At 40.0% G+C, this 22,325-nt stretch overlaps 1 protein-coding gene and 1 long non-coding RNA gene across 2 annotated transcripts in view; one reads left to right on the forward strand and one right to left on the reverse strand.

Moving 5' to 3' along the window:
• NIPA2 (NIPA magnesium transporter 2) overlaps positions 1–11,898 on the reverse strand; it is a 28,059-nt gene extending 16,161 nt beyond the window's left edge. The window contains exons 1-3 of the mRNA XM_004421903.3: positions 11,655–11,898; positions 2,820–3,051; positions 1,288–1,344 (exon numbers count right to left, since the gene is read on the reverse strand). Coding sequence (XP_004421960.1) covers positions 1,288–1,344; positions 2,820–2,958 — 196 coding nt within the window. The 5' untranslated portion in view covers positions 2,959–3,051; positions 11,655–11,898. The remainder of the gene's footprint in view (positions 1–1,287; positions 1,345–2,819; positions 3,052–11,654) is intronic.
• Positions 11,899–12,045: 147 nt separating this feature from the next.
• On the forward strand, positions 12,046–21,555 carry LOC147917608 (uncharacterized). Its single transcript, XR_015551573.1, has 3 exons — positions 12,046–12,268; positions 18,955–19,059; positions 21,431–21,555. It is a non-coding gene; the product is annotated as an uncharacterized LOC147917608 (long non-coding RNA).
• Positions 21,556–22,325: the final 770 nt, after the last annotated feature.

Raw genomic sequence — 22,325 nt, forward strand, 5'->3', positions numbered from 1 at the left:
TTATTGTTTGTCTTCCATCTAGAATAAGTCTCATGTGGGTGAGGATTTTCCTGTTTATTTATTTGACTAGTGTATCTCCAGCACCAAGAACAACACCTGGCATACCAGAAATGACCAATAAATATTTGTTGAATGAATAGTCAAATCAGTCTCTTTGTTATTTCAACTGTTTTTAAGCTCAGAAAAAATATTTCCATAATTTAATTCTGAATACTTTGAAGGCTCAGTGTCTTTTTTTTTTTTTTTTTGTGAGGAAAGTCAGCCCTGAGCTAACATCCATGCCAATCCTCCTTTTTGCTGAGGAAGACTGGCCCTGAGCTAACATCTATTGCCAATCTTCCTCCTTTTTTCTTTTCCCCTTTTTCTTCCCAAAGCCCCAGTAGATAGTTGTATATCATAGTTACACATCCTTCTAGGTGTTCTTATGTGGGACGCTGCCTCAGCACGGCCCGACAAGTGGTGCGTCAGTGCGCGCCTGGGATCCGAACACAGGCCGCCAGTAGCGGAGCACATGCACTTAACCGCTAAGGCTCAGTGTGTTAAGGATCATTTTTTCTATGTACTTTTTTAAAAGTAATCATCAAAACAAGCATGGATAGTCTTATCAAATGCACACCTCCTTTCCAATTTGGAATGAAAATCAATAGAGGGGCAGAAATTAAAAACAGGATGTTTTCTATGATCTTTCACTTTCAAAATTACCTTTTTTTTTTTTTTTTTTTTTTTTTTTAAAGATTTTTTATTTATTTATTTTTCCCCCAAAGCCCCAGCAGATAGTTGTCTGTCATAGCTGCACATCCTTCTAGTTGCTGTATGTGGGACGCGGCCCCAGCATGGCCAGAGGAGCGGTGCGTCAGTGCGCACCCGGGATCCGAACCTGGGCCGCCGGCAGCACAGTGCGCGCACTTAACCGCCAAGCCACGGGGCCGGCCCTCAAAATTACCTTCTTAAACTGAGCAGAATTTTAATAAACACAGAGGTATACCAGACATTTCAATCAGATAGGTAAAACAAAGTCTTCTCATTCTAATTAAATGAGCTACTAAACTGCTAAATGACTTTTACCAGGCTTAAATTTTACATATTTTGCGTTTTGTTCATTAAAAAAGCCTTTTAAAATTTTTTAGTTATTTATTTAATTTTATTTATGTTTTATTATTTATTTATTATTATATAATAAATAACTTTTATTTATTTAAAGGGTTTATTTAAAGTTTTAAAATTTGCTAGCATATGCAAATATTTCAATATACAGCTATATTTTCTTCAAATGTTTTCTATACGTACTTGATAGCAGTCCAGCCCACCACAACCATTCTTTAAGATACGCATGGCCACCTTGACCTGTGAATGAAAAAATATTTCACTTGTTTGGAAGATTATTAGACTCCTGTAAATTTATGACAACTATTAGTAATGACAGATTTCAAAATATCTCATTTGTTGACTATTACTACTTTGAACAAAGGTTTCATCATGACTGTATAAGGGAATTTCTTAGATAAAATTTTTATGATTATCTTAGAAAAGGGATGTGAGGACCATGAGAATGTCAAAAATATTTAGGTTTGTACTATACTGTTGAGTGAAGGAATTAAATTAATCCTTATATTCAGATCATACTTCATTCTTTTGTTTTGTGAACTCAGCTTCAATAAACAAAGTAAAGAAAATAAACCAATAAGAAGTAGCCCAACTTCAAATGAACTAGTCTGAAAGTGAATAAGCCATTTAGGTGTGGGTTAGCCCTACTTATGAGGTAGTAACTTTGGAGAAAGGGGTCCTATACTGAACAGACATACAAAGACTGCTCACTGCTCACAGTCTGGGGCTGCTAGGATGCTCATCCTGCTTTTTCACTTGACATTCCTCCCAACCAAACTGATAAAATCAGGAAGCAGTCAGTACTTAAGCTATTGTCCAAAAAAAAAAGCCACTGCAAATGAACACTTTGACAAGTATATCCACCACAAACAATGAGAATACCTACCTTAGGACCAAGAACGAGAAATATACTTGTTCAAGCAGTATACACCAATACTTTCTCCTCTGTCCACTAAACTCCAATAGAGGCTATTGTTTAAAGATTGCTCGATTAGGTTTGACCATAGAGATGGCACAGGAAAGAAAAAGAGGGTGGTATTTTTCACTGCCAAAGCAGGTCTTCCTATGAGAAGCAGGTCTAGAAGTGAAGCAGAGGCTTGAATGATGGAACATGACCCAAATGCAACATAATGCTGGGAAGTCACACGAAGTCAGAGTGGGGTTCAATCACATACGATAGTATCCCCCAGGGTCTCAAGACTTGTCAGCAGTTTCTGGGGAAACAAGCTACACCACCCTTCAGAAGTTCACTGAACTGAGTACTCTTCAACCCAGGGAAGCCCTCTCTTTCCTTCCTGCCAATTTGAGATCATCAAGAAAAATGTCTAAGGCAAACGTCAAACTTCTACTATCGTAGACAAAAGATCCTAACCTTCAATAAGATTCTGCTTCTATTGATACACCCTTATTTCCTTCTCTGCAGATATATCAAAATTTAAAGAAATGGCTGGATGCTAATTGGGCATTGGTCCCTATTCCCACTTTGATAATAACTGCAGGAGTGATTTATTTACTAACTTATTTTGACATCTCACTTTTTATTTTTCTCATTACAAAACTGATGACTGATTCTCTACAAACATTCATAACTCTTGCACAGTTCAAACTTTTGAATAAACTCACTAGGAATGAAGATGTGATCTCCTACAGGCGAAGAACTTGAGTACATAAGCACACAATGATGTCATTTCAAAGTCACATAGGACATAACCTACCTGCTCTCATGGAGCCTTTTCTGGCAAGTCGCAGAAGGCCTTTTTTTTTCAAAATGAAACTCCCTCCAATGAAAATGCTGGAGCTCATAGCCAATCCCAGACCAATATAAAAGTCATATTTTCCATGCCCCTGGCTCATTTCGTTTGTTACTTAAGAAGTTCTTGTGAATCACATTGATCACAGAACAGAGAAACTGCTGGTACTGGAGGCAGGATGATGCAGTCTTCAAATCTAAACAATGCAAAAAACAAAATGAGATTTTTATAGAATGATCATGACAGCTCATATGCAGTTCAAAATTTTACTCCAATTCTCTTCTCATAAAGGAATAATACTTCATTTATTACTACTACTGATAATAAATATATTTACTATTTATATTTAACACTAATTCTATTTCTTCCAATTACAGTAAAAGATGGGATCACGATATAAAACTATACTTAAAAACTGAACTCATAGAAACAGAGAACAGATTGGTGGCTTACCAGAGGCAGGGGGATGGGGAGGGGTGGTGGAAATGGGTGAAGGTGATCAAAAGGTACAAAATTCCAATTATAAAATAAATAAGTTCTGGGGATGTAACGTACAGCACGGTGACTATAGTTAGCAATACTATATTGTATATTTGAAAGTGGCTAAGAGAGTACATCTTAAAAGTTCTCATCACAAGAAAAAAAATTTGTAACTATGTGAGTGATGGATGTTAACTAAACTTATTGTGGTAATCATTTCATAATATATACACAAATCTCGTTTAAAAATACAATTACCAATTTCACAAATATGGCCTTTTTTTTGGTGAGGAAGATTGTTCCTGAGCTAACATCTGTACCAATCTTCCTCTATTTTGTATGTGGGATGCCACCACAGCATGCCTTAATGAGCCACGGGTGTGTAGGTCCATGCCAGGGATGCGAACTCACTAACCCCAGGGCCGCCAAAGCGGCACACGTGAACTTAACCACTGTGCCACCAGGCTAGCACCCAAACATGTCCTTTTTAAATAACCTATACAGAGAAACTCAAAATTTTCTCATCCATACATTTTCTTCTCAGAAATCTATGTAGATATAAGCATATGGTAATTTATTTCCTATTTGGGGGTGTGTAGGGAGATTCCACATTATTTTGTTAGCAGAGGATGATGATTCTAGCAGCCAGATATTTGCCAGGGTACAGGTGTGGCACTGATGTACTTTTTAGAGAACATGAGGGCCACAGACCTAGAGGGCTCAAGCCATGAGACTAGACAGGAAGCAGAGGCTTACCAAAGACTGCAAATTTTTTTCCAAATGGCCAACTCATGTACTCTGCTGAGGGAAAAACATTCAGCAACAAGATTTATGATTGATTATAACTAACTGCCAGCCCAACTATCTGGTATGTCTTGAGATTTTAGTCCCACAATTTAGCTACTGAGTTCCAGAACTAATCTGCAATTCAGTCAGGATCCTCGCTCATTCATTAATCCTCACTGACTAGACAAGTTTTTCCTTTCTCCAGGTTACAAGACTCTGGCCTTTAACAAAAGCAACTTAATTTCCTATCCACCTAGCCCCTCAATTACTTTATCCATGCACTCAAACAGCATTTACCGAACCTATGCTGTGTGCACTAAGCATTATGCTAAGCTCTCTGGACAGAATGGTGATAGCTTTTAGTCTTCACTGGGGAGACAGACAAGAGACAGTTAAATAAGGGGTGATAATGTACTGTAATAATGGTAAACAGTATGTTCACACTTAGCTGACATTCCAAATAAAGGGAAAGGGCCACTGTTTTGATTTGCCTATTGAGTTACATTATGGTTCCCGGAACACTTCCACGAGAATAGTCTTCCCCACCCTGCTAATTTGGGGCATGGCCATGTGGCTTGTTTTCAACAGGAAGTGAGTATAAGTGACAGAGTGCCAGTTCCAAGTCTAGACCTAATAGGACCCCCATACTTCTGCTTGCCCCTTTGCACCCTGCCATTGCTGTGTGAAGAGCAAAAACACACAGACCAGAGCCATCCCCGCTGACCCACAGACCTGTGAGCATGATCATAAAATGATCATAGCTTATTGCTACATGCCACTGAGACAGCTAAGTTATACACCTGAACAGGCTTACTACAGGTAACTATAAAATTCCCATCAGATTTTTTAAAAACCAAAACATGTCTGCAGAAAATGGGGATCACTGTTAAAGATGAGTGCTGGGTACACAAGGGTTCACTGTATTATTCTCTCTACTTTTGTGTATGTTTGGACATTTCCATATTAAGGTTTTTACAACACATCCTGCAGTGCTCCAAGAGCTGCAGGGATCCCAGGATAGAAACCACTAGCAAGTCCCCAAAGCAAGGCAACCCCATAATCCAGGACAAGATAATACTGCAACATGGAAAGAAGATAAGACACTAAAGTCAGGAAGGTGCTCTGAATTTTTGTAAGTATCCCCAGTTACATTCAATACACATAAGATTAGCTATCAACTTGAAACCTTTTCAGAACTGCTCTCTCTCATAAGGGATTTGGAAAAGTACCCCCAGTCCTCCCAATGCCACTCCTAAAGTAAGTTATGTGTTGAGAAAAGTCCTAGGTGGGGAATCTGGAGATAGTTCTGCCTCTAGCTGGGTGCACGACCTTGGATGAGTCACAACCTTAACAGATACACACAAAAAAAGAAAGCAGCTAAACAATCTATAAGATCATTGCTGATTTTTAAATTAAAATAAAACAAGCTATTGCCCTCTTTATATGCCAAACACTGGTCACCTCAATCCTCAACTTAACTGCAGCTTGCCTGTGGAATAATTTGATAGGAGAGCCTCGTTGACTGTGACAATCAGTTTGTTCAGAGATGCAGACATATGCAGGGAGAGGGGGAGGCAGAGAATTCAGGATCAAAATGGTTAGGGGCAAGCATTATTTCTCTACATTATGTAATTAAAAAAGTGTGCTAACAGTGTCCTCACTACACCTTAAACGACTGTTTAGCCCTATTTACAACCCAGTCTCCCTCAGCAGACTGCTAGCTCCTCGGCTCCTGCACAAGTCACCTTTTTTATCCTGTGCACCTAGCTATCTCACAATCTCAAAATATGTCTTAATGTATATTTTCTGGGTGACTACAGATGAATGGAATCATATGTAACTGGCCCTAAAAAAATAAAGTTGGCTATTCTTGAGTGGTCATTACTAGATAGAAAACCACTGCATCATTTAGATCAGCATACTAAAATGTAACCAGTTTTATAGCCTATAAACTTAAGAACTGTAAAAAGCTGTCAAAGTATGCTGGGAAGTGATAGTATCACATACAAGTGAAAATGCAAAGATAACAGTAATAAAGTCTGGAAATCTGGGAGTAAAGAAACCTAGCTACCAAACACTTCAGCCTACTTGGCAGGTATATCCTTCTAACAAGCAAGGGTCACCTAACTTGAATGAAATCATCCTCCTCTTTTAACCATCATCTTCGTGGAGCAATGTTCTTAATTACCACACAAGTTCTACTAAGAAAGTGACTACTTAAAGTTCCCTGGTTCATAAATCTCCCTTTTGAAGGTCTAAACAGAATAAGCCAACTTACAGTTCTAGAATCAATAAAATGGAACTTTGCTATCTGCAAGAATGATACCCAGAAACAAGTCAAGTTTATCTATAATTCCAATCCCAGGATAATGATAGCCTCACAAATCTAAATTCAGACTTTACTTACATAAACCTGACTTGCAAATACCAAATGTGTAACTATTAATTTACTAATATTTACCAACAATGTTAAGTTTCACTAAATGCAAGTTACATACAATGTGGTGTAAGGTCTAAAATTAAGACTCAATATTATGTGCTGCCTTGACATCTGGTAAAACCGGAAGGGCTTTTCAATGGCCTAACCACAAGTTCTCCTCCCTACTCTGCTCCTGTGGATAGGTCCTGAGGCCAATCAACCCTACTTATCATGGGGGCTGGGCAGAGTTCCTGCTTATCCACGAGCAGTGGGCTTCACTGCCCTGCCAGACTGCAGAATTATTAAAGCAAGCCAATCACATCCTCTTGCAAGAACCAAGGGGCACCTCAACCTCTCGTTATTACAAAGCCTGCCTCCCACAGCCCCTGGTTCTTCACTCCGCAGCCCCCGTGTGGCCCTGTGTGGTGTTCGGTGTCCTCCTTCCCAGACTGAGTATAACTGCCTAATAAACTGCCGACGCTCTCATCTACCCAGTGTCAGGTACCGTGGGGAAAGAATCCCTCCCCTACCAACAAGGTGAAGAAGAGGTGATTAGAACAATGCATTATAATAGAATCTTATTCATTTTATCCTTAGGTCACTGAAAGTTCATTGCTCCTAATTTTACTATACCTATATACAAATTTTCTCCACATTTATTTTACATAAAGTTTCACAACACCATTTAAAAGCTATTTCCCTCTTTCCTTTTTATCTATTCATTATGGAAAATTTCAAACACACAAAAGTAGAGAGAAGGCCTTTTTTGACCACTTTGGTCCATCTTATGCATGTGGCTGGAGAGCTACACCCCTCCTGCCCACTTCATTTCCCAATACAGGATCGTGGCTCCTTTAAGACAAGTGTCATCACTGCCCAGACGCACCATGGCCTTCCCGTCCTCCTACCCGCTACTTATAGCCTGCTCTTCACACAAGGCCAGGTCATGCTTCAAGCTGTGCTACAAAGACTTCTCCAACAGCGCCAGTCCACAGGCATTTTTCTCTCCTTTGCACTTATTTTATTTATAGTTGGCCTCATAAAATTTAATTCTCAATTACTGTTCTATCTTTGAAGATAAACTCTAAGGTCCTTAAAGACAATGACTTTGGATCTTTGTGGTGGTTTCCAAACAAAAGGCACTCATTTATAGTGGCGAATTTGATTTATAAGCCTTTCTAGAATTAAGGTTATTTGTTTTGTTTGTTCACTCATGGAACTATGGGGGGGAGGCAGGGAGGGAAGGATGACAAGCAACATAAAATTGTTGTCAATTATAAAGCAGCCTTCAGCCACTAAGTAAATGAATTATCTCATTTGACTTACAGTTCGAAAATAGGACATCAATGTGAATGTCCTGAAAGGAATGAGCTGCTTTGCTATTCTCAGACCTGATAATGCTCTGCTCCCACTCTCTGTAACTGAAGGTCAATCACATGTGGGAGAGCCTGAAACAGAGATTATTTTTTATTTCTTAAGGATTAGCTATGAGGCAGGGCTAGGTTTAAAGACAGCTAAACAAGAAAACTTGCTAAGTTTCACTTCAACTAGGTTTTCAAACCAGAGACAACAAGCTCCAAGTAGTAACCTGTCCATCTTACCTCTCAGAGGAAATCAGGTGGAAGGTTCCACTCTCCCACCCCATGGCTATTACTGTTATTTATATGTAGCCATCTGTTCAATAAACATATACTGAGTAGCTATTATGTGCCAGGTACTGGAGTTCTAAAGATGATCAAAAGTCCCCGTCCTCAAGGATTCCACAGCTGAGGAAATTGAAAATTCTGAAAATAATCTATTCAAATTTTAAACACACTTTTAAAGACTTTTAGAATTTCCAGGGGCCGGCCCAGTGGCAAAGTGGTTAAGTTTGCATGCTCCGCTTCGGTGGCCCACGGTTCTCGGGTTCAGATCCCGGGCGCAGACCTACGCACTGCTCATCAAGTCATGCTGTGGCAGGTGTCCCACATATCTAATAGAGAAAGATGGGCAGATGTTAGCGTAGGGCCAATTTTCCCCAGCAAAAAGAGGAGGATTAGCAACAGATGTTAGTTCAGGGCTACTCTTCCTCCCAAAAAAAATAAATAAATAAAAATTTAAAAAAAATTTTTTAAAGAATTTCCAGTTTGTCCTTTCTATATTTTAACGTAATTTTCACAACTGATTTTACTAATATTTACAAATACTTATAATGTTAACTTTCATTAACTGCAAGTATGTCAAAATGAAAGGAATACATCTCAAAGAAAATAAAATTGGTCCACCTTCTAAAATGTGGAAAACACGTAATTTAAGGAACAGGAAAACATGAACTAACATTCTACTATCTATAAGGAAAGCCTAAACTAAGATTTGCTTTGCAAAATGGCTAACAGTAGGCAACACCATCACCAAAGTTAGCTAACTTCAAAAATTATACCAACTAAGGTACATTTACTGCTTTAAAACTTGTCACAGCACTTCTGACATTTCATTTTCACAAAAGCTTGAAAAGATATGTGGAAAGGCCGCACGATGAGAAAAGAGGCACAGATATGTTAAGTAAGTTGTTTTGCAGCTGGTGGGTAGCAGAACCAGGACTAGAACCCAGGTCTCCTCATTCTCAGCCTTTTCCCTCTCCCACTGAAGTCTCCCTTTAGTCCCAGAGGTGGAACACGAACAAGTGGCAGCTCAAACCAGGCTCTCAGTCTAGGTCATCGTCTTCTTACCCAATCCGCTCCACCCTGTGTTCTGACCGTGGCTTCACATCCTCATCACCCCACCTGGATACAAGCGCCAAGGGTGGCAGACGGAGTCTACAGTGAAATACGGCCTCACGCCTCCATGTCTCTCCTTACCCTAATCCAGTTTAAACACATGATGCTGTCACACTGCTCTATAATACACGTCTTTGCCATCTCATTCTGCTTTTAAAAACTTAGAATGGCTACCCACTGTTTACAGGAAGACCAAATTTTGTAAGCCAGTAACTAAGACCTTTCACCATTTGTTCCAAACTTATCTTTTAAATCTTATTTCCCAATACTGTATTTCACATACCCTGTGTTCTACCAGAGATCAACACACTGCTGCCATTCTTACCTATTGCTTTTCCTCCTCCATATCTTTGTTTACATTATCTGTTTCGTCTTTAAGGACCCAGTTCAGAAAGCACCTCCACAATGAAGCCCTGCTTGACTTCCATAAGCCAGAGTAATCAGTCTTTTCTGAATTCCCTAGCCTTTGACCTGTACCTCTCTTTGGACTCTTTACTAGCCTTTATTATGATTACTTATGTACATGACTCATATCAGCTTCACTGCGGCTCCCTGTGGACAGGTGGTATACTTATTTACTCAACCAACAAATATTTACATGAATACACTCTATGTTCTAGAAACAGGGATACAGCAGTGAATAAAACAGACCAAAACTCTGCCCTCATGGAGTTTACCTTCTGTTGGAGGTAGGCAAGACAATAGACAAAATAAATAAAGACATTATAATAGAAGGTGGTGAATGCTATGGTGAAAAGTAAAGCCTGTTAAGGGCAATGGGGAGTTGGGTTGGGAGACTTCTATTTTAACTAGGTTGGTCAGGAGGCCTAGTGGAGAAGGTAACATTGAGCAAAGGCTTAAGAGAGATAGGAAAAGAACAAAGGAGAGAAGCAGCAAGTGCAAAGGCACAGAGGTATGAGCAGGTATGCAGTTTTCTAGGAAAAGAAAGGCCACTGCGGCTGACACTGAGTGAGCAAGGGTAGGTAGGTTACCACCGCAGAGTATTTCTATACACTAGAAATATCCTGAAAACTAGTGTAGTTCTTTCTTTGTTATTTCTCTCTAATAGTAACAGCTACCACTTACTGAACACCTATGGAGGCACTGTTCTAGGTGATTGTATACATTATTTCTAATCCACACAATAATGAGAAGAAAGTATCGTTACCCCCACCTTACAGCTAAAGAAACTAAATCTCCCAGAGCTTAAATCACATACAGAGGACCACACAGAAAGTTAGCCTGAAATGGAACCTAAGTGTTCACTGGACTTTACTTCTATATGGGCTGCCCACATCATATTAAAACTTCAGAGTTCTTAGTCTTTACTTCCACCTGGTTTCCACTGCTTTCATTTTTTTCTGACCTCTCATTTGACTAATTATTTTTAAAAGCAGTACTTATAAATACTGCAGAACCTAAATCTCCAACCCTAATTTAGCAACATTATAAACTAAAAATTTAACTTACATGTGAGTTTAACATGTTTTTCTTATGAAAAAAAAAGGCTGGAAGAGGTTAGAGATGACTTATTCACTCTCATTTCCCAGTAAATAATACTCTTTACTCTCATTTAAAGTGTTAAACCCTAGCAGAGTGACTCCGGCCCGGAAAGAAGAAAATACAGAAGTAGGCAAAAGGACTGAACAGTTACTAAGTACTTTTTAAAATGTGGTTATTAGCCGCCATACTCGTTGTACGTAGCAAGTAACATGAAACCTACTCAACCGTGCACAACATACCGCTTCAACAGACAGCCTACTGGAATGAAACAAAGATCTCTATCCTCTCATATTCTTATTACTTTAAAAAAAGTACTAACTGGGCATATGGTATTTAGAGACTTTCTAGAAACAAAACTAAGACGTAGTCCTGTATTAAATGAATTGAAAAATCTAGTAAAGAGATTAAAGACACACAAACACAAAATTAGACGTATACTGAGTTTTGTACAGTTGTACAAAGAGGGAGCCCGGATTCGGTGACTTTATAAAAGTTAGAAAATTAAAACAGCCCGGTTCAAACGTTACAGCAGACTTCTAAAGCTTATTCCATTGTCAGTTACTATCTCTGCAGCAGCAGAAACAATCTTCTAAAACTCACGACAGAGGAAAAACTATTTTAATGACCTTAATGAACACGCGCCCCCGACAGGGCCAAGCTAGGTTTCCGTGGTACTTAATGGCAATTCAACTCACGATGGGATTCCCCGATGCAGGGTACGAGGAAAACCGCGTCCATCTCAGCAGGCGCGGGGCTCAGTCCCCAGGGAAAAGAAAGGCGACTCAAGCCGGGCAGGCCCGCCCAGAGTTAGCCCCTTAGCCCCTGCCGGAAAGGGAAAAAGAGCGGCGGCCTCACCCCAGCCGGCGGGCCGCCGGCGCCGCTTCCCCTCCGCTCTCCGCTCCGGTCACCTCCGCTCACACTCCCACACAGGCCGCATGGGCCGCCCTCTCTTGCGCTCGCGAGGCCACCGGCTTCTTCGCCGTCCAGTGGGAAGTTTGGGCATTCGGGGCTGCAGCCGTGCGCTTCGCCTCCTCCATGGGGGAGCGCCGAGGGGAACCCGTCCCCAACAACCGCAAGCCTCGCCGCCGCCGCCGCCGCCGCCGCCGCCGCCGCCGCCGCCGCCGCCGCCGCCGCCACTGCCGGGACCAAGAGACACCGCCGAGGAAAAGCTGGGCGCGACAGAGTGACGCAAGAGGCGGCGCGCGCACGCGCAGTGCGGCGCGGCGCGGCGAAGGCCCCACCCGCGGCGCGCTGTCTGGTCGGGTCCTGGTTCCCTCGCAGGTCTTGAGGGCGGAGGGCGAAGTGTTGGATGCAATGTTTTGCAAGGTAGCGTTTGCCGACCAAGTGATCAAAATTGAAGTACCGTGTGCTGTTTACTTAAAATGAGAATTCCCACGCGCGGTCAGCGTGTGAAGCTGCATTTAAGCGGCGTTCCTAGCGGTCCCCTAGGGAAACGGTGCTCTGAGAAGGTAAGGGGCGGGGCCAGCAGCCCGGGGGCGGGGCCAAGTGCGGGGGCGGGGCGGGGCTAAGGGTAGGGCCCCTGCTTCCCAAACGTTAACCAACCGAAGATGCACTCTTTGGGCGAGTTTGTGGTTTGGTGAAAGCCCGTCTTCGACACTTGGAGCAGAGGTTTATTTTTCATGAGATAGGAAAAATAGGAAACCTACTATTAGGCTATCCCGCCTTGGCTCCTCGTGGAATGGAGAAATTCCCTGGGACCCACCATCACGGTTTTCTCTAAAGGGGTCATTTATAAGAAGCAGAAAAGTAGCTAGATCGTGAATGAGACCTCTTAATAAATGAATATTACAGGTTATAGGTGCGTAGGTCCTTTGGGGATGTTGTTCAGTTTTTGACTAGATACAAAAACTAGTATACGAAATTTAAATCATTTTGGGTGGGAATCTTTATAAAATGAATTATGTGCTTATTGAACCAGAAAATGGCAAATATAATTTGCTCTTTTCAGACTGTAATCCCATTGGACTGTTATGTTCTCGCCTACACAGCCCCTGACCACTCTGGTTTTGGTGTAGGTAACTATGCAACTTCTAATTTAAAAGCTTTTAATTTTCTGTGAGCTTGGCATCCAGACAACCACGCATTTTAGAACTGGCTCAGAGAACCTTTTTTGCTTATTTTGGTCTCAGGCAGATTCTAGCTAGATGACATCGTCAAATAAGGAATTACATTGAACATTGGAACATGGTTGGCAGGCTGGTCTGCAATGATGTGGTAGATTGATGAAAAATGGCCCTGATTTTCTACCTATCCATGTGCCCACACATTTTGCAGAGTGGCTTTGCAGCTCCACTCCATCCGCTGATTCTGCCTTGGCCTTGGGACTGCCTTTGGCCAAGAAAATGTGGTGGTTCCCAACCTAAATCATGATGAGAAGAAGCCTGGACTAGTTTGAGTTTGCAGGAGTAGGACATGATGTGGAGCAGAGCAACTTGCAAAGCCACCCAGCTGACCCTTGATTGAGACCAGAGATTAAGCCAAGTTGGTTGAGGTCCACAGGACTGCACTGTTGACCCATAGACATATGAGAAAGAATAAAGGATTCTCGTTTTAAGCCACTCATTTTGACATGGATTGGTATGTAGCAATAACTAATAAACCCCAACAGATACCTCTAGGAGGCAGATGACTGTAATGAAAGTAGTGGTTGGTTCCTACGAACAAGAATACTTACAAATTTTGTTAATTTAACCTAACAAATGAATTTGCTTGCAGCTCTTTTCTGCCAGTATTCTAGTCATCCCAAATAAGCCCTAACATCTAATCAGCTTTCTCTCATCATTGTAGCCCACAGACTCCTCTCATATTCATTATCTGGACCTCCCCCCTGACACTTAACTGTCACATTGCACAGTGCATTGTTTTTATAAGTGTATATACCTTACTAATATGATGTAGGCTCCTTAAATGCCAAATCATTTCTCCAGCACATGATGTTGCACATCTTGCATACTGCCAGTGCTCAAGCACTGGTCATGAGATATTTTTAAACTTTTAAAAATCTGACTCCTTTTCCATACACTGCTGGTGGGATTGTAAAATGGTACAACTTCCTTGGAAAACAGTTTGGCAGTTTCTTAAAAAGTTAAACACATACCAATCATATAACTCAGATGTTTTACTCCTACGTATTTACCCAAGAGAAATGAAAGCACATATCCATTAAAAGACTTGTAAATGAACATTTAATAGTAGCTTTATTTATAATAGTCAAAAAAATGGAAACAACCCAAATGTCCATCAACAAATGAATGGGTAAACAACTGTGGTATATCCATATAATGGAATACTACAAAGCAATAAAAGGGAATGAACTATTGATATATGCTGTAACATGGCTGAATCTCAAAATAATTATGATAAGTGAAAGAAGCCAGACCAAAATGAGTATATACTAAACGATTACATTTATATAAAATTCTAGGAAATGGAGGATAATAAATAGCAACAGAAAGCAGATGAATGATTGACTGGGAGTGGAGGGGACCAGGAGAGCAGAGAGATGATAATGGGGCAAAAAGAAACCTTGGAGTGATGGATATGTTCACTGTTTTGCCCGTGGTGATGCTTTCATCATATGACATCCATCAAACTTACCAAATTGTTTATTTTATATATGTGCAGTTTATTGTATGTCAATTATACATTTAATAAAGCTGTTAAAATCTACTTGTTTATCATTGTTGTAGAAGTATGGGCAAGACTTCTTATTAAAACAGTATTTTTTAAAATCATGTATTAGTAAATCAAATAGTTTTCTAATGTATAAATTATTCTGCAATTACTCCCCTATGTTTTGGTTTTGTTACCACAAATGCCAGCCAGAATGAGAACAGCATAACAGATGATCATTTTTTCTTGAGCTCAACCCCCTATTACTAGTTACATTTGCCCTGTCCTTCCAAAGTGAATAGTGGCATTCTCCAGCATGTTAAAAGTATTATATACATGTTGTTCAATTAGTTTATTCAAGGCCATAGATGACCTACAAATGTAGTGGGGCATTTTCCAAAACATTTGTTGGAGGGAGAGGGGAGAGCTCTCTGAAAAAGATAGTAATAACTTGAAGTGAATTTTGGTAGAACACTAGGCACTAGGATATTCACTAAAAGCTAGGAGTTGGGTTTTAATAATTGCCTCACTTGATGAAATGGTGAGTAGATGTGGTAGGCAGAATAATGCCCCCCACCCCCACCCCAGCAAGATGTCCACAGTCCTAATCCTTAGAACCGGTAATATTACCTTACAGGCAAAAAGGATTCTGCAGGTGTGATTAAGTTAAGGATCCAGAGATGGGGAGATGATCCTGGATTGTCCAAGTGGGTCCAAAATAAACACAAAGATCCTTGTAAGAGGGAAGCAGGAGTGTCAGTCAGAGAACAAGATATGACAATGGAAGAGGGGTCAGAGAGATGCAACATTGCTGGCTGTGAAGATGGAGAAAGGAGAACAAGCCAAAGAATGTGCAAGGCCTCTACCAGCTGAAAAAGACAGAGAACAGATTGTCCCCTAGAGCCTCCAGAAGGAATGTAATCCTGCCAACACCTTGATTTTAGCCCAGTTAAACTTGTGTTGGACTTCTGACCTCTAGAACTGTAAGATAATAAATTTGTGTTGTAAGCCACAGAGTTTGTGGTAATTTGTTAGAGCAGCAATAGAAATCCAATACAATGAATAGGCACACCAAATTAGGGGAAGGAGGACACTGAGGTCCCCCAAACATCTTCACCAAAAATAAAAAGATTCCATGTTATAGACAGACAACCTACTTTGACCTTTCTTCCATCTTCCAGCCCATTATCACAGTTATTTTATTTATTCTTTTTTTCCCCCCAAAGCCCCAGTAGATAGTTGTATGTCATAGGTTCACATCCTTCCAGTTGCTGTACGTGGGACTCGGCCTCGCATTGGACGGAGAAGTGGTGCCTCGGGGCGCGCCCGGGATCCGAACCTGGGCCACCAGCATCAGAGCGCGCGCACTTAACCGCCAAGCCACGGAGCCGGCCCTATCACAGTTATTTTATATGGATTGATTGTGTTTGTTACTTGATTGGCATCTCTCCTATCCTGCTTGCCATAGTGCAATTCCAATCTCGACTCTTCCAAACTTCCTCAACTGGAATTAATCCCTCTCTTCTCTGAACTGCTAATACAAATAGAGGTATCTTTTAATTTCTATTTGTTTCTTGACTTTGCCTCAGCTTTTTGAAACTATCACATGAGGTTCAAAATATGGTATACAAGTGTGATTAACATTACACCAAAGAGGGGGGCCGGCCCCATGGCTTAGCGGTTAAGTGCGTGCTCTCCGCTGCCGGCGGCCCGGGTTCGGATCCCGGGTGCGCACCGAGGCACCACTCCTCCAGCCATGCTGAGGCCGCATCCCACATACAGCAACTAGAAGGATGTGCAGCTATGACAGACAACTATGTACTGGGGCTTTGGGGGAAAAATAAATAAATAAAATCTTTAAAAAAAAAAAAAAAACATTACACCAAAGATGATCACAATGTCATGCCTGCAGGTCATCAGGCAGGGATGTGACTCAGCAACAGAGGAACTAGGGCATGAGCTCCTGGAGGGCAGAGAGCACACCTGATTCTACAGACACCTCAGAACTAGGAGTGGAGCCTGGGTTCAACAACCACTGTGCTCTGCTGGCAGCCAGAATTAACAGTTTTGTAATAGTAACCAACCAGGGTAAGTTTTTGTAGAATTTGGCACTTAAATTTTCACAACCCCAAAAACTTGTGTGGAAAGAGTTATCCATAGAAACATTTGGTGGTTTCTTAAAATGTTTGTTCCTGATTTCTGTATAGGTATACTTTAATCAAAATGTGAGTAATTAAATCCTGTTGGATAGAGCCTAAGAAAAAATATTTTTGCTCAAATAAAATATTTTTTCATTTAATAAAATGACTTACAGGACACTAATAGAGATTAATGACAACATTTCTGATGACACTTGGTGTATTAAAATGTGTTATGATTCTCTAATTTTCTATGTGCTTAAAATATAATCAAATGTTATGTTATATACCTCAAAAACATGGAAATGGTATTAACATATTAAAATATAGCTGGTTTTCTTTAATACCATCATTTCATTGTATCAGAAAGTAATCACTGGATGGTGAATTCCTTCAAGTATCATGGGTTTGCTCCCTAAGATATGCACAGGTGGACATTTTCTACATCATGATGGAGACCTGGGCTATTCATTTCTACAAAGAAAATGGGAAATATTTGACTGAAGAATAAAGATGATATTGAACCTGAGACTATACAAACATTTCAAGTAAAGGGTAAAAAAACAAGTGTTCAGTTAGAAATAAGTTATTTTATTTTAAAACACATACAGATTAATAAATATTATTGGAAAACTTAATAAATAGCCATTTTTATTTACATAAGGCAATTACAACATGCTATGACTACTTCTATAAAGCAAAATATAAGCAAGTCTTAGCCATCAACAAATGTGTGTATGTATGCTAATTGGAAGCTCCCCTGATACATTTACATGAAAAAACTTTTATGCAACCAATCAACATTTTACATTTTTTATCTAGTCTTCCTCCTCTCTTTCATGATTATATTCCATTTTACAAGAAAGTAATAGTTATCGCTTAAAAAGGCAAAAACACTCAGGAATGCTACTGAAAAATAGTACCCTTAAATTTTTCCAAGGTGCAAAAACACTGACAGGGGGTGTGGGGCAAATTATTATATTCTGACAAATAAAAGATATATTCTGAACTTTTCAACATGACCCTTTGGCACTAGTGGTTTGGGAGCTCCTGACATTCACCTGGTGGCTCATCAGGTAGTTCATGGTCAGGGTTGAGCTGCTTGGAAGCAGGAAGTTCAGCATCACTCATTACAAATTCAACACAACAGAATCAACCTGGTTCCCAGGTCAGTGAATCTTCTGCAGAACAAAAACCTACGCAGAATGTCAGAGAAGCTCATCACACCATCAGAATGTGATCTTTCAGTGCAGCTTTTGTAAGTCCCTGTTTAGTTTCTATATTTTACAATGGAATATATAAAACCCTTCCTTTTAAAACAAAAAAACGAAAATTAAAGCTTCATGGAATCGTGCAAACATTACACCCAGTGCTTCCTTTGCTTACTCAGTGCTTGAAGCTGCATGTCTGTAGCACAGTCCTGAGTAGACAGGATGCCCAGTTGAGCTGAGTTTCCACTGCTCGCTCCAGAGCAGTCCTGCACAGGATGCTCTCGCCTGAGACTACAACACACACTAAAGGTGCGAGCGCTCTAAACTAGTTGACTTGGAGAACCATCCCACCCCTTTAGAGGTAGAGAAACTGAGGCACAGAAAGGTTAAGTGACTCACCCATAGTTGCACAATTCAAGAAAAAATAGAGAAAAGAACAAACAAACCCTTCTACCCGGCTCATGTTCTGGGCCCTAGACTACGCTTTTTATTACATTGGGTACATTTGAAATAGATGTTTATTTACATGATCATTGTTCTACTAAGTATTAACTTTTTTACTCAACATTTTTTTTGATGTAACATAAAGTTACATTTTCTTAAAATATAATTCTTGTTGTATTTAATAGCATGTGAGAAATATGTACGAAAACAAAGAAGTAGTGATATTGGGCCAAATTCTCATTTCCATTCCTATAATTCTTAATCTTTTCAAGTATATGATGGAGGTATAAGAATCTGGCCAGATGTGAAAAATCACCTATAAGCTAAAGGACAGACCCTTAAAATTCATCACCAGTACAAGTGTGAGGCGGAAGTGAGGAATACAGAAAATTGAGGTATTTTATATGATAAACTGTTTTATGGTGTGACTGGTGTGCAAACTGATTCTCTTCTCTTTCCAACTCAAGTTAACAGACCTCTAGCTATGAATACAAGTAAAACATACAAAAAACTAACACGGACATGTCCTTGGGAGGAAGGTCGATGCTAAGGAGTTAATGTTACATTTTTGGTCCCTGAGAAGGCAGAACACCAAGATTCCATCTAATCCTGCTTGATGGGCGAACTACTTCCTTGGTGTCAGACACAGTGAGGACAACTCCTTCTGACCACTGGAGCCAATTAGACAGTCATGAACAGATCTAAACTGAAGCGTTCTTCTCTTTCAAGGTTCCTACTCAGTCAGCCTAAGTCAGGATCAAGGAGGCATCGGAGAAGAGCAGCGGGCGCAGCTCTGTAGACCACTGGAGCACTTTCGCCACTCTTCTAGATCAGGTGAGCGGCTCGGAAAAGAGAAGTAACATCTCCCAACAAGAATTAGGCAGCACGGCAGTGGCCTGTGCTCACCAACACCTCGGTCTCCGTGGACTGGTGCTCGTCCATGCCTGGAGACACTGCATCTCAAGCACTTTACAGATGTCTAGGAACTGGCCTCTAGAAGTGAGCACAGTATTTATAAAGAGCTGAGCTGTCAAGGAATAAGAAAGATGAGAGGTGACTGCACATTTTAATAGTGGTCTCTTCTACTAGACATGAAACCCAAAGATAAAGAACAAAAACCAACCTACTACTGGTGGAATCAACTTCTGGAAATAAAACTGAGGATAACAAATTGGCTTGAAAAGTAGGAATTGAAAGAATATTTCTTATTGCTGAACCAAGAGCAGTGAAGTATATTTCACTAACGTTCTAATGTGAAAAGACCATAATACGTCTGAGTGATGAGTCCTCCCTGAAGTCCCAGCTGTGGGCAGTTCTGGCTCCACGTGTAGCAGGGAGCAGACTGCCCTTCCTCTCCAGAACCTCCTCCACAGAGATGGAGTGGTTCTGTACAATAGCAAAATGCCCAGGGTTGTCTCGGTGCTGGGTTTGGGTTAGAATCCTTAATAGGCCCTACACTTGACAAATGAGCAGAATAGGAAGCAATCTTGTTAAGTGCAAAGATTCAGATGAGAAGACAAGGCATTGTCCAAGTAGGAGAGGACAGAAATGGCCTATTTAAGTATCTATCCAGAGTAGATCTGCAAATTGTGATCAGAAACATGATTTTAGAGGAGGCTCAAAAACTAGTAGCAGGCATATTTTTCTTAGTTTTGTAGGAGATAGAACCCAAAGAACAGTATAATAATGAAATGTTTCACATGTATTTACTTTTGGAAAGACCAATACAAGACCCATCCCCGTTCTGGGGGCTCTCCCCTAAAACTCTCACTTTAAGGCCTTTATTTTCTTTTTCCTTTGCACTTCCAAATGAATTATGAAAACATGAATTTGTAAAATAAATACTATTAAATCAGAAATTATATGCTTGATGTCAAACTTGAAAATCAGGCTGTTAGATTGCTGGTCACATCAATTACTTTGAGGCTCGAGTCACACACTTGAAATACAACGAATGATGTGAACTTCATTCCACGGGAAGGAACATCCTACCAAAGCCATCTGTGAACAGGTATAAACCTGGGACAGGCTAACTGTTCCAGGACCTTCAAATGGAGACAAGCTATTAATACTTTGAGATTTTGTTTTCCTCTAAAAAAATCATAGGAAGATCATTCAGAAAATATCACTGAGTATCCGTGGTATAATTGTGGATTAGCTGTAATAAGGAACACCAACAGATGCATTTAAACTTAGCTTCACATGTAACAAAATAAACATGATAATTTCCATATGACACATGAACTTCCTCATTAGACTTGTATGGCCACACGTATTCTTTGACTATCTCAAACTCCTTACCTAGGAGACTATTTTTATGCCTAAAAGTATATTGACACTGCTACATTAAATTTTCAGAAAGTTCAGTTCAATAAATAAAAGCCTGCATTCCTAAAAATACTGATGATAAAAAAACAAACTTTCAAGAGCTGATAAAAAGAGGAATGGACTTTTTGAGCATTTATTAACCATCAGTTAACGTAAGATTTTTTAAAAATTTTAAATAATCTTGTTGCTGCTCTTAGTTCACAAATCACTGACAACCCAGGATCATCACGTGCACTTTTAACTCATTAAAGCCATTCTTTCTTCTATGTTAAACTATCCTATTTTTATTTAGCCTCTTTGTTCAACACTTTAGGGAACTATCTCTTAGATCTTTAGAAATGTTCTTTTTGTCTGGAAAAACACATTTTTTTCCTTAGTGACTAACTTTAATTGGGTATTATTAAATTTCATGTTCTACTTCACTGAATCCACTTTACCTTATCCCATCTTTCAAGTTGGCAGAGGTCCCTATTTAGATAAAACATTGCACATGAAGTACATGATATGAACTATTGATGAAATATTTGCATCACTTTGTGCTTTGTTCCCATTTAATACACATGGAAGGTTACTATAGACAAATGATCTCTTTGATCCGGATACTGGCATAATTAATGGCTACTTTGCATTTCAGAAGTTTAATGAGAGGTTGGGTGAGAAATTGTAGGGTGCTCTGCCATCTCAAACAACAGGGAGATGGCTAAGTTGTTTTCATTTTTGCTAGAAATTCTTTTGAAAACTCACTGTGTGTGCGCCAATTTGTAGAAACTAGCCTAAGCTTAACTGCGTCCTTTAACTTGTTCCTGTATTACAGGGAACTCAATATATGTGCTGTTGAACAGTTACCCCCTCATCTAACAGCCTTTTTTCTTCTCAGTGGCCACAATGCTTGCTGGAAGAGAACATGGATATATCCAATACTGGATCCCAGTTATAGAGACTGAATGCAAAAAAAATATCTCATGCTACTGAAGTCAATTATCTTTAACTGGACAATAACTACATGCTAAAAGGGTCAACTTGCTCTAATGTGTCTTCAGTCTTGACTCTCTTCCAACAAATGAATATACTATTATTTCTAACTGCTTTAAACGTTTACATTTTGAATAGTGAAATATTAAAGTATATTCAAGGAGGTGGCATTATTCTAACCTAAGAGAACATACACACAGTAATAGTCAAATTAAGTGAATACTTCAAGTGATAAAGGCACTGAAATTGATTTGAACTATTGAAAGTCATCTTGTAAATGGAACACTACATCATGTCCATTCACTCTTCTCTATTTGCAATTAAAATGTCTTGGAGTGGGGGCTGGGAGGGTCAGCTCATTAAAGGATTAAAAACAATTACATGTATACACCTCCTGTTTGGATGAGATACCTGAATGTTATACATGCTTAATGCAAAGTAGTACAACTACACACGCATTTACAGAGTTGGAGCTCAAGACAACAATTTCTCCCATTTCCAAAGTAATCTTTTAAGTAAGAATATCTGCTCCCCTGCAAAAACTAACCAGAAAGAGCTCATCTTTATTTCCTATTCAAATAATGTTAAAATGTTTTAAAGGGAAAGAGTATTCATGAAAGCTTCCAGGTTAATGGCAATGAACATGAGATTCCTCTCATCAGACAAAGCTGACACCCAGGCAACCATCTAGCAACCTCAGACTACAGAGGACTGGGCCCCACCCTGGTGCTGAGCAACGCTCCCCACTGTCCACCAGACCACCCATTAATACACAGACAACTCTAATACCCGCAATTTAG

This window comes from Ceratotherium simum, chromosome 3, assembly GCF_057802395.1.
Source record: "Ceratotherium simum simum isolate JZ-2026a chromosome 3, ASM5780239v1, whole genome shotgun sequence".
In the NCBI taxonomy this organism is placed as follows: Eukaryota; Metazoa; Chordata; class Mammalia; order Perissodactyla; family Rhinocerotidae; genus Ceratotherium; species Ceratotherium simum.